Consider the following 12,803-nt stretch of genomic DNA (forward strand, 5'->3'; position numbering starts at 1 on the left):
CGTATCTGTGAGGTCAGATTTTCTTTAATATACCTCAACCAAAGCAACTTGTCACAGCAGATTGAATGTAGAAGCAGATATGAGAATACAGCTATTTTTCATTAAGCCAAACATTAAAGAGATTTGCAAAAAATGTAAAATAGTGCCACTCACCACATTTTTTTTTGTTGTTCTGGAAGATACGATGATTTAAAAAGTATATGTTATTTATGTTATCATGTAATGGATTTATTAATGAATTATTAATTCCTTTTAAATGAATTAATAAACATTTAAATTTTTTCAGTTTTAATTTCTAGTGTGGTAAATACCTATAAGTAAAACTTACAAAGACATAAGTTCTTGGGGCGTCATCAATAAAGTTAAAATGGATAGGAGTCCTGAGACCAGGAAGTTTGAGAACACATCCATGGCGGCCAGTGGCCAGCAGATGGCGCCGCTCTAAGGAAGCTGATAAGAATTAAATTGCTGAATGAGGGATTCTTGGCCCAGAGGGCCGTGGGAGAGGGATGTTTGGCTGTCCCTAAAGGATCTCTCTTTCCTCAGAATGGACGAGATCTCTCTATCCGGTCCAGTGGCAGCCGGCACATGAAGAAGCAGACATTTGTGGTACATGCGGGGACAGACACAAATGGAGATATCTTTTTCATGGAGGTAGGTGCTGGTTCATGCTAGGGGCCCAAAGCAATATTTGAGAGCCACAGGGAACTCCTAGAACTGATGCCAGAATATTTTTCCCCACTTATCTCATTCATCTTCATGATCCATTTATCATTAAATTGTTAGGCTCTTATGCAAATAAATTAATATAATAGATGATTCCCTATCTTTTCTTTTATTTTTTAATTTTAATTTATTTTTGGCTGTGTTGGGTCTTCGTTGCTGCGCGCGGGCTTTCTCTAGTTGCAGTGAGTGGGGTCTATTCTTTGTTGCTGTGTGCAGGCTTCTCATTGCCGTGGCTTCTCTTGTTGTGGCTCGTGGGCTCTAGAGTGCAGGCTCAGTAGTTATGGCTCACGGGCTTAGTTGCTCCGCGGCATGTGGGATCTTCCCAGACCAGGGCTCAAACCCGTGTCTCCTGCATTGGCAGGTGGATTCTTAACCACTGTGCTACCAGGGAAGTCCATCCCTATCATTTCTTTTATATATAGATTGCATAGATGACATAGTCACATTGTCCATAAGTCAGAACAACATAGAATGGTATACACTGGCAAGTCTTGCTCTCATTCTTATCCCCTTCCACTCAGTTTCCCATCCACCTCACCCCTTCCTCTTGGAGGTAACCACTTTTATTTATAACCACTTTGTATCTTCCAGTGGTTTTCTATGCAGACACAATAAAATATGAGCTTAAGTTCTTATTTTTCTACTCTTTTACCTAAAGGTAGCACATAATATCTACTGATCTGTACCTTTTTTTTTTCATTAAACTTAGCCTGGAGATCTTCTGTATCACTACAAAAAGAGCTTTCTCATTCTTTTTACAGCTGTATAGTGTTCCGCCGTGTGACTGTACCATAGTTTATATACCCAGTCAGCATTTACGTACCCTTGATTTTCTTCCAAATTTTTGCTGTTGCCAGTAGCGCGACTCCGGGTGATGCTGTGCCTGCTTCATTTCCCACATGTACAGGTTTATCCAGGAATTTCCACAAGTGGAATTGCTGGGTCAAAGGGAAAATGCCTTTATAATTATGGTTGATATGACTCTAAAGTATCTCTTAACATATAATAGTTTCTCTCCCACGTTGCCATTTATTTTGTTGAAGAAATGTGCCCTATTACATTTTAGATTTTTGCTGATTGCATCTCCTTAGTGTTGTTTAACATGTTTCTCTATCACTTGTATTTGTACAAGCTAGTAATTCAATCTAGAGATTTGGTCAGTTTCAGATTCAGGATTTTGGCAAGAAGAGGTGGTGCTGTATACTTCCTGTCGCCTCATATGGTTGGCTCTGTCCTAGTGATCAACGGGTTCACATGTGGGCAACCTGACCTATCCACTGCAAACTTCCTCATTAGTTTTCTGATTTAGCTTATGGTATTTTTTTTAATATTTATTTATTTATTTGGCTGCTCCCGGTCTTTGTTGAGGCATGTGGGATCTTCGCTGAGGCATGCGGGATCTTAGTTGCAACATGTGGGATCTAGTTCCCTGATCAGGGATCAAACCTGGGCCCCCTGCATTGGGAGCACAGAGTCTTAACCACTGGACCACAAGGAAAGTCCCTAGCTTATGGTATTTTTCACCATGCAGGATTTTTTTACTTTTTTTGTAGTTAAATTAATCAGTCATTTCTTTTGTGGCTTCTGGATTTTGAGTCATAGTTAGAAAAACCCTTTCTTAATCCAGTATTGTAAAGGCAATTGGCCATGTTTTCTTCATTTCTGTGTTTTTAATTCTCAAATGGATCTCTTTCTAAGTAATTTTAGGGACCAAGTACTGCTCCTCTATAAAGTAGTGAAATTAGCTAATATTCTGCTGCCTTTTGGCTTAGTTGAATTTGATTTTCACATTCACAGCTTTTTGAAGTGGTAGTTTGTCAAACGTAGGGTGGGATTTCTGCTCTGAGGCAGAAACATACATGATGATGTAGCTGAGAAGGGAGTCATTTTCATGTCACCTTGAAGTGTTAGACTTCGGCTAGGTGCCTATCAGAACTGAGGGCTACTAAGGGCATCTGCACCACAGTAAATTTCTCCAGAGGATTCCTTGAAGTATAGGATTCTCTCTCACCGCTGTTACAGGGAGCCTCATACGAGGGCCCTGGAGCATGGGGTGGGTCCATCATCTCATAGATGCTCCCCCTTGTACTGCAAAGCGAGGGTACCTTGCTCATTCCATCAGTGCCTGGCTACTGTGATGCTATCAGATTTAGCTGTTCTCAGCACAGCCTACTGGTTGCATGAGTAGTTGGATAGCAATTTGCAAAGACTTTAAAAAATCATCTTTATTGCCTTTTAATTACAAAAGTAATAGAGTATATGCCGTAAAAGTTTCAAACCATATAGAAGTAAAAATAAAGTAAAAAGTAAAAATTTTCCTTTACTTCCTTCCCGTGCCATGTCTCAGAGGTAACCACCGTTAAAGAATTTGGCATGAATCCTTTCAGATTTAAAAAAAATGCATATTTGTATAAATATAGCTTATATGGAATTTTGTTTCAGTGTTTATAAAAGTGATATCAAACTACAAATATTGTTATATAATTTGGCTTTTTTCACTTAATGTATCACAGGCATACCTATAATATGTCTACATATTATAGAAATCTGTCTCTATTGTTTTTACTGGATGCTTAACCATGAGGTGTTATATGGAAGTGTCATTATTTAACTGGTCCCTCCCACTTTTTTTTTTAAACAACGCTTCACTGACTATCCTTGAACATAAATCCTTGCACACCCCCTTGAGAATTTCTATAGGACAGGTTCTTAGTGTGAAATTTCTGGGTCAAGCTTATATACATTTACAGTTTTGATAGATTTTGCCAAATTGCCTTCCCAAAGACTATGCCAGTTTACACCTCTACCAGCAGCATAGGCAGGTATGACACATTGTTACCATCGTCTCTAGCCTAGAAATCATATGTTCTTCTAAACACCTGTCCCTCTCCTTTCCTTCGTGTTCTTAGAGGGTTATGGAAAGTGGAGTGGTATTCTCCATTTTCCACATGGAGAGAACCACAGAGTTCAACTGGGGCTAGAATCCAAGTTTCTAATTCCTACTCAGCTACGTTGGCCCTTTTCTTCCTAAAGCTTTTGAGCCCCAGTAAAGTCTTAGATGGTAGATTAAAACTGGTAATCTTGTATATTCCTCATTCATGCACCTGATTTTTATGGGGCGCATATCATAGCCAGGCACTCGTTTGCTGGGTTTGGGGTTATATCAGTGAATAAGGGAGACATAGTTTCTGTTGCTCTAACAGGGTTGACAAGCCATTGGAGAAGTCAGATAATTAAACACCCAGTGTCATAAAATATAATGAGCATTGCGAGAAGACGTTCAGGGGGCAGGTGTTATGGGAATGCATAGCAGAGGGTCTGGGAGTCGTGGCCGACCTTCAGAAGTGACCTTTGAGCTTAGACTTGAAGAAGAGTAGGACTTGATGACTGGAGTCGGGGAGGGGATGTGTGTTCCAGGGGTATTTGGGGTAGAATGGTGGGACTTGATGGAAGGAGTCTTGCATCACTCCTTCATTTCTGGCCTGGGCAGCGGGGGCAGACAGTGATGCCATTTACTGAAATAGGGAACTTAGAAGGAGGAGCTGCCCGGGAGGAGATGTGGAGTTCAGATTTGGACATGATGAGTTTGAAGTGCTGCCAGTGAGACATCCAGATAGAGAGAGGTCAGGACTCAGGAAGACAGGTCTCATGTGGAGAAAGATGTGAGAATCATCAATGTGGTCATAATAATTATTATTATATTTCTTATATCATAGTTGTATTGTTGTTATAGCAGCTAACTCCAGGGTACATTCTATGTGCCTGGCTTTTTTCTAAGAATTCTTTTAAACATTTATTTAATTAACTAATTTATTTATTTTTTGGCTGGCATGGGGTCTTCGTTGCTGCGTGCAGGCTTTCTCTAGTTGCGGCGAGCAGGGGCTACTCTTCATTGCAGTGTGCGTGCTTCTCATTGCAGTGGCTTCTCTTGTGGAGCACGGGGCTGTAGGTGCACGGGCTTCAGTACTTGTGGCATGGGGGTTCAGTAGTTGTGGTTTGCGGGCTCTAGAGCTCAGGCTCAGTAGTTGTGGTGCACGGGCTTAGTTGCTCCACGGCATGTGGGATCTTCTCGGACCAGGGTTCGAACCCATGTCCCTTGCATTGGCAGGTGGATTCTTAACCACTGCACCACCAGGGAAGTCCGATTCTAAGAATTTTATGCACATTAACTTATTTAATCTTCACAGTAACTCCATGAAGTTATTACTATCCCCATCTTACACACGAGGAAATATAGACAGAGATTAACTTGCTTAAGGTGACACAGCTAAGTAAGGAGACAGCCTTAAATCTAAATCCAGGTAGTCTGATCTTAGACCTGTGCTCTTACCCATCGTGCTATAATGTCTCCACCATAACTGAAGGCATACGAACAGGTATGTCCACCTGAGGGAGAATGTTGAGCAAGAAGAGGACGTGGAGAACTTTGCCTTTTAGTTTATATCATCCTGTGTAGTATAATTTTTTTTTTTGCAATAAGCCATGTCCGTGTGTCACTTGTGTAATTAACTTTTGAAAAGATTTATGCAGAACTAGAGCCGAGCCAGGATTAGAAAATGTGTTGGTTCCATTTTTTTTCTCCTTGGTTAAGTCTGCCCTAATCCCCTGCCTTTGTGCTTGTCCATAGCGATGATTCCTAAGGTTGTAAGGTGGAGGCGTAAGATATCCTCTGCGTACTTTAAGTCCAGAACACGCAAGAAGTAATGAACACTGACTGAAGTGAAGTGAGCCTCCTTCCTTGCCCACAAGTTCCTTTCAACGGCTCCTCCTCTGTCGGTAAACCTTCTAGTGGACGATGTGTCCAGCAGTTCAGTGTTTGTGTCTCCACGTAAGAAAGACTGAGCATAAGACAGAAAACCTGACCTTGGGGATGCTCCTAGGACCAGTTGTCCCATCTTTCCCCGTGGGGAGCAGCGTGCAGTGTGGCCTGGGGTGGGAAGAGACCAGGGCCACCGACTGCCCCGTGTGCCTCTGCAGGTGTGTGACGACTGCGTGGTGCTGCGTAGTAACATCGGGACAGTGTACGAGCGCTGGTGGTATGAGAAGCTCATCAACATGACCTACTGTCCCAAGACCAAGGTGCTATGCTTGTGGCGTAGAAACGGCTCTGAGACCCAGCTCAACAAATTCTATACTAAGAAGGTACCCGTGAACTCTGTGTGCGTTGGGGGTTGGGCGTTGAGGGAAAGTGCGGAGCTCCTGCAGGGGAGTTAACGTTGCAGAATCCACGCTGGAGCCCCAGTTTGGCCTCTGGCTGTGGCGCGGAACACGTAAAGCTGTCTCCGAGGTCCTGGCATCGGCCCAGGCCTCCAGCAGCCGTTCTAGAGTAGAGGGTGGGGAGCCTGGAGAGCTTGTACGACAGGACAGCTCTCCCCACTGTGCCGCAGTGTCGGGAGCTGTACTACTGCGTGAAGGACAGCATGGAGCGTGCTGCCGCCCGACAGCAGAGCATCAAACCTGGTGAGCGGAGGACGGCTCCCTGGGCGCGTGCCTTCTGTTGGTTTTCATCCGTCCTGAGCGGTGGAGGCCTGATGAGGAGGTCAGGCGGCGGGACTCCCCACCTTCCAGTTAGCTGACGACCTCCTCCCTCGCCACAGGGCCGGAGCTGGGTGGCGAGTTCCCTGTGCAGGACATGAAGACTGGCGAGGGTGGCTTGCTGCAGGTCACCCTAGAAGGGATCAATCTCAAGTTCATGCACAACCAGGTAGGTGCAAGTGGCAGCATGAGGCTTCCCAGCCCCGGTGTTCCATCTGCAGTAGGATCAGTGTCCAGGTCCCCAGTGCTTCCCCAGTGAGCGTGAGAGAGGCCTCCGGGGCTAGTGAGAGAATTGGAGCAGCTGGATCGGAGAGAACAATCGGAGGGGAGGGCGCAGTGACACTGGCAACCACCCGGAAGGTGCGGCAGGGAGCCTGTGCCGGGGAGGAGGGGAGAGAGAGGGAGCCATGGTGGCCCGGCTGCCCCTGCCCATTACTCAGCACAGTGTGAGTGGGAGCGTCTCACCTGGCCCTTCTTCGCACAGTGTCCGCCTTCCCTTATCCCAGGGTGTGCTTCTGCTTGGTGGTTTTGCTTTGAGAGTCTATACCGGCTGGTCCCCTCGCGTGTTTCTGGTGCGCGTGAAGCGCGGCGCGCGCGCGCGCGTGTGCGTGTGTGTGTGTGTGTGTGTGGCTGGCTTGTGTCTGTCCCATCTGGAGTGTGTGTGTTTATTTGCCTTTTTTTTCCTGCCGATTCTTCTTCCTATTCTCTTCCTTCCTCTGAACGTCCCCACTCTGTCCCCAGCTCCACAGGCCCCACTCCCCTTCTTTTGACTGGGGAGCACTTCAGGACCCATCTTGCCCTCATTGTGACCCCACCGTAGGAGCTGACTGTTTTTTCTCTTGGTTCTAACACAGCATTACTTTTTCTCTCAGTGGACATTCCTTAAGCTAATCCCTTTCTGAGGCCAGCGCGTCATCCCAGGTCCGCTCCCTGTCCTGAGTCTTCACACAAGTGCCTTCCCTCCCCCTCCCCTGATGTCCTGGTTCGTCTCCTTGAGGCCCTGAGCCAGACGCGAATGTGTGAAGCACCATGGCCCCTGGCCAGGCAGCAGACACTCAGGGGCGGTGAACATCTGGACTCTGGGGCTTCCTCCTACCACTTGCCATTTTAGTTCTCCTTCTTTCAGGAATCCAGCTGGGCAACTTGGTGTGATGGGAGACAGCTGCCCAGGCTTCCTGGCAGTATACTTGCAGTAGTATATTTACTATTAGTCACAGTAATACATTAAATAGTATACTTAATAAGACCTTAGGGTCCACCCAAAGAGGGGTTGACTTAAGGACTTTTCTAGACCATGAAGGTGCCAGCACTTCTCGGGGACCAGGCTTCTGACTGCACTTTAGGGCTGTGGCCTCCCCTGATGCCTCACCTTCTGAAGAAGAGATCTCATTAAATGACACCCAGATGCCCTCTTCCCGCTTGGTACACCCCCTTTGGACTGACCTACCGTCTAACCGTTACAAAGTATGTACAAGCTGGTCTGTAGTTTAAGGCTTTGCCCCAGAAGAGAGATCCTGAAGAGAGAGAGAAAGTCAAACCCTGACTGATGATGAGATAATGGTCTTGGGGTCTGTCTTCTACCACATAACAGTCAGCTGGAGTTGAGGAAGCATTGGACCCCCGGTGGAGTTCTGCAGTGTGGGGTGACAGATGGGAAAAGCATGGTCTTTGGAGTCAGGACGTACTTGGATTTGGAGCCCAGCCTCGTCATCCATGGGCAAATAAACCTCCTGATCCACAGTGTCCTCATCTGTAAAACGAGGGTGATACTGTATCCTGCGCCACGTAGATGTAAGGACAAACAAGGAGTATTTGTAGAACTCCTAGCAGGTGCTCACAAGTGGTTGCTGTTAGCACTACCAATCACCACATACTCTTGGGAGAGCCTGAATCCTGTTTCAAGGAAGATGCCAACACCTCCCTCCCAAGGACAGTCTGAGGGGAGCTTTGCGCCCGTGCCAGCCCTCTGCGCCGGAGGAGGATGCATGGAAGGGTAGAGAGCTGATGGGCTGAGGGGGGGCCCCTGGGGCACAGTGTCCTACAAGCACTGCCCTGGGCAGAGGGTGTGGGCAGGCAGCCCAGGCCAGCAGAGGGGCCTTTGCGTTGGCTTTGACGGTTAAAACTAACACCTTCCTTTCTCTCCCATGCTTTCTCCTCCGGCCAGGAGCGGAAGGTACATGCCCTTTCTGCCGTCTTCGCTTCTTAGCGCTTTTGAGTTGTGTGTGTGTGTATTCTTCCATCCTCCCTGTGGGAAATAGGTTTTCTGTGTGGGTGGGGCTATAGCTGGGAGAGTGGGCTTTTCGGGGCAGTGGGGGAGCCTCTGGGCCTTACCCCCTCCCTCCCTCCCTCCCTCCCTCTCTTGCAGGTTTTCATAGAGCTGAATCACATTAAAAAGTGCAATACAGTTCGAGGCGTCTTTGTCCTGGAGGAATTTGGTAATTACACTATTTTGCTCTTAGGTCTGGACTCACATGGCAGTAACTCAAACCTCGGAGCTCCAGAGGAGGGACTAGAGACAGAGAAGAAGAGCCTCTGCAGAGAGGTCAGGAGAAGCAGGAGTGATAGGGAGGAAGAGGGAGTCCTGACCTGAGAGAAGGGAGGAGAAGGGAAAGCTAGTCGGTCGGTGGCTGCCTGCGAGTGGCCCGAAGAGCAGTGGCTTAGACGCCGGGCTTAGAGATGAGCGCTGGTAGTGAAGAGGCTCCTCGAAGCAGCGCCACCTTCCCTTGTTTGGCCAGCTGGTGGGGCAGAGCAGACGAGCCATTCCCTAGCTCTGCTGTGTTCATGTCGCCTGCCTCGGTCCCTCTAGCAGCCCAGTGCTCTGTCCAGCCACCCTGGGGCCACGCCAGGGTCCATCAAGCCTCTGGGCTGCAGGAGGGCGTGCGGCGGTGCAGGCAGGCTCACTCTAGGGGGCAGGCGAGCCTAGTGGCCTCAGAGGCAGAGGGCAGTGGTAGCTGGAAGCCGGGAGCTAGGCTCCCCCCCCAGCCAAGCGCTGACTGAGTGGTGTCTGGGTTCTCACCCCGGGGCTTTGAGTTCCTGCTGTGTTTGTGCTTCATTCTTTCGTGCCCCTCATCGCTGCTATGAAAACCTTCGTTCTCCAGCAGGTAAAGTGACCTCGCCGTGCTGCCTCTCCCCAGGCCCCTGCCTTGGGCCCTGCGGTGGGTGGGCAGGCTCCCTTCGCCCAAGCCAGCTGCTCGCATCACCAACTTGTCTCCTCCCTTCTCTCCCCACCCTCTTCCTTCCCAACCTCGTCCACCCTCGCGCTGGCTCATTGGTTCCGAGTTTTCTCCCGTGTGCTCCTTTCTCTCTTCTGCCAGAGAGACGTTTGGGGGAGTCTTCCAACTCAGGAGAAGGACCTGGGCCCATTGCTCTACCTTTGATGAGTTTATTCCCTGTTAACCCTGGGGCCCCCTGAATTCTACCTCCCAGGGTCAGAAGAAGGTGTGGCCAACTCTCACCCTACCTTTTCTGGCCCCCAGGGGATGCCATGCCCCTGCTCCCCGTCTCCAGGGGCCATGATGATGGCTGAGGCTGGGGGACCTTACTCCTTCCTCTGGCCAAGCAGAACCCCTGCATGGCTGGGACCGGGGTGACTCTTAGGCTCGCATTCCGGGCTGTGGACACGTGTGTATTTTGCCTGACGCTCCCTGTCGCCTCCCTCCCCGGGTGCTGTACTCACCTGTCTCTTCTGCTCGGTGTGTCTGCTCCAGAGCCCTCTGACGCTCTCCCTCACACAGGCAGGCCTGGGCCTCTCCTGCCATCAGGGAAGGAAACTTCCGAGTCTGGTGGGTTTAGTATCATGCCATTTCTTCATCCAGCCTCAGGACCCTCAGTGCAGGGGCTGGGAGTACAGGGAACGTGTTTAACTTGACCAGAGCATGGGGCTGGCGACAGGGGTGAGTTCTCGGGTGTCTCAGCAAGGTGAGGCACAGGCTAGAGGCAGTGCTTTCCTCCCAGCCAAAACCTGGGAATGTCAGCTGTGGTCCTCGGGCCCTGGATGGTAGCAGCGACCAGGCTGGTGAGAGACTAGCCTGCTCCTGTGCTGGGGCTCTCAAAGTCGGTAGAGTCGTGGCCATGGAGCCAGGAGCCACTGCAGACCTCAGATGTCAGGCTGAGGAGTCGGGACCAGTGTCCTCTCACCCGGCCGGGGCTGAGTGAGGCCCACAGGGGAAGGGGACCCTGGTGCCGGGCGCTGCCGCCTGGGGGAGCGTGGCGCTATTGCTCTTAGTTTTGAACCTTCTGTTTTGTCTCTTGCCCGTCCGGTTTTAGTTCCTGAAATTAAAGAAGTGGTGAGCCACAAGTACAAGACACCAATGGTGAGTGCGCCGACAGGCCGGTCTGCGAAGGGCTCCCGGGGGCGTGCCAGCAGGCGTGGGGTGGGCTTCTGAGAGCACAGGGCGAGGGGCAGTTAAGAATGGTTGAGAAGAGAATTTAGTCTAGATGCCAGAGATGCAGCTGGAGCTGAAGCAGGTCTTCAGCCTGGGAGAGGCACACATGCTGATCCCCTCCCACGGGCCAGCTCTGGGGCCTCGCTTGGGGCTCTTTCGTCTGGAGGCCTGAGCCCAGAGTTAGGGCAGGAGTTTCCCAGTTGGCAGATCTCCACGTGTGAAGACGTAGGAATCTGCGTGACGTTGATCTGGCTGGTTTTCTCTCCTCCAGGCCCACGAGATCTGCTACTCTGTGTTGTGTCTCTTCTCATATGTGGCTGCTGTCCGTAGCAGTGAGGAAGATCTCAGAACCCCACCCCGGCCCGTCTCTAGCTGATGGAGAGGGGTTAAGGCTGCCCCAGCCCAGGGGCCGTCCCTTGCCTCTCGCTGTTCCCAAGTGCACCGTGCTGCTGTGACTGCGAAGTGGGTGATGCGTGTGTGTTCTCTGCAAGCCCCCTCGCTGAGGCTCAGATGGGTCCCAGTTCTGTGTGTCTCAGTGTCTTAGTGTGTCTCACAGGGCTGAGCTAGTCTCTTCCAGCTTCTTCCTCTCCACCCCCAAAAGACCATCCTCCTGTCCCCTCGGGGCTCAAAAGTACGTGTGTGTCTGTCTGTTGGGCCAATGGCTTCTAAGAACTCGGAGTACAGGCAAGTGTGAGCCCGCTATTACGTGTCATTGAGACATTTGTGTTGTAGTTTCTCATCCTTTGACATTAGAACCTTCCAGAGCAGGACTTGGGCTCTCTGTCCTCTGTGATCCGGCACCACTGGGTGCCTGGAGCAGTCCCACTGTGGGGAGTTGAGGGAAGCTTGAGGCTTGTCCCCCCGAGACGAGGGGTGGGCGGGGAAAGGAAGGGGGGAGTCAAGGGGCAGCAGAGCGAGTGGCAACCTCCCTGCTTCCTTAGTTCCTCCCTGGAACTTCCAGGCAGTTCCCAAGCTGGCAGCGACTGCCCACGGGCACAGGCCTGGCTGCTGCTACCACGGTCTCCACCACTGCAGTGGGGCTGCACTGACCGGCTGCTGTTTGCTGAGCAGCAGTTCCCTTGTGGTCTGCCTGGCCTTCGGCAGGGGAAAGCAAAACGACTGGGGCTGGGAGAGTCCCAGGGACCACAGGCTGCCACGCCCAGGAACCTGGTGGTGTGGGGAGAGGCCGAGTTCAGTATCCACCTCTGTGTCTGCGGGTAGCATCGCAGCACTGGCTGCCAGGGGGAGCGAGAGCCTGGGAGTGGGCGAGAGATGACTGTAAATATTTCAGCTCCACATTATTTATAGAAAATGTACAGATGTGTGAATGTGAAATAAAGGTCCTTAACTCCCCTTGGGCTCCTGGCTGCCATGCGTTAAATGACGCCTCCTCTTGGGCTGAGGAAGGCTGACCCTGGACTCGAAAAAGGCACCTTTGGCCTGAAGGAATCAGGGAGGTGAGCTCATGCCCATCCAATCTGGTGTGTTGAAGGCCCCGCTTCCCACCCCTCTGGCCCGGTGGAGCTCACCAGCTTCCTGTGCTCTCAGAGAGGCCCCATGGGAGGGGCCTTCCCAGGGCCCCATCAGAGGGTTGCTGTGCTATGAGTTGGTCGCTAGAGGGAGCAGCCAAACAGGGCTTGACACCTAAGCAGAGATTAATTTAGTAGTAAAGGAAAAACCAAGGCCCGGGCTCTCAGCTCCCGGTGCCCCTTACACGTGTGCTCCAGAGAGGTTTTGTGACTCGGCCAGAGCCTCCCACGGGGCCTGGAGCCCAGGGCTCTGGGCTCTTGGCCAGGAGTGTCTTGGGTTGGGTAGGACTCCGAGAAGCAACCTTGGACCAGCCTTCATGGAACTTCTTTCTATGCCATGGAGAAACCACTCCCTGGGCAGGAAGGACCCTTTTCACTCTATCAATCAGGGCACCTCTGAGAGCTGCTGGCTTCCTCCTCCCAAAAGCAAACTGGTGATGGGATTTTGGCACCCCACGGGGGAAGGAAGAGCAGAGTCGGGCCCTGGCCCCTACACCTTCCTGGTTCCCAGTGCCTTGTCTAGACAGGATCACTCTTCCTGTGCGATATGGGTGTGAATGGGCAGTGGGCTTTTTGCCCACCGGGACCCCAAAGCAGCTGGTCACTTTCACTCCAGGCCCTTACGGGC

At 50.6% G+C, this 12,803-nt stretch overlaps 1 protein-coding gene across 50 annotated transcripts in view; it reads left to right on the top strand.

Annotated features, from left to right (window-relative positions):
* Positions 1–12,012, top strand: part of MADD (MAP kinase activating death domain) — a 38,847-nt gene extending 26,835 nt beyond the window's left edge. For 28 of the 50 annotated variants that reach the window (XM_060018817.1, XM_060018823.1, XM_060018818.1 and 25 more), the window contains 7 exons: positions 547–654; positions 5,704–5,868; positions 6,114–6,186; positions 6,324–6,430; positions 8,627–8,696; positions 10,528–10,574; positions 10,918–12,012. In XM_060018817.1, coding sequence (XP_059874800.1) covers positions 547–654; positions 5,704–5,868; positions 6,114–6,186; positions 6,324–6,430; positions 8,627–8,696; positions 10,528–10,574; positions 10,918–11,022 — 675 coding nt within the window. In that variant the 3' untranslated portion in view covers positions 11,023–12,012. The remainder of the gene's footprint in view (positions 1–546; positions 655–5,703; positions 5,869–6,113; positions 6,187–6,323; positions 6,431–8,626; positions 8,697–10,527; positions 10,575–10,917) is intronic. The other 22 variants (XM_060018839.1, XM_060018841.1, XM_060018842.1 and 19 more) reach the window with 1 other exon arrangement.
* Positions 12,013–12,803: the final 791 nt, after the last annotated feature.

The sequence above is a fragment of the Delphinus delphis genome, chromosome 8 (assembly GCF_949987515.2).
Source record: "Delphinus delphis chromosome 8, mDelDel1.2, whole genome shotgun sequence".
NCBI classification, from domain to species: domain Eukaryota; kingdom Metazoa; phylum Chordata; class Mammalia; order Artiodactyla; family Delphinidae; genus Delphinus; species Delphinus delphis.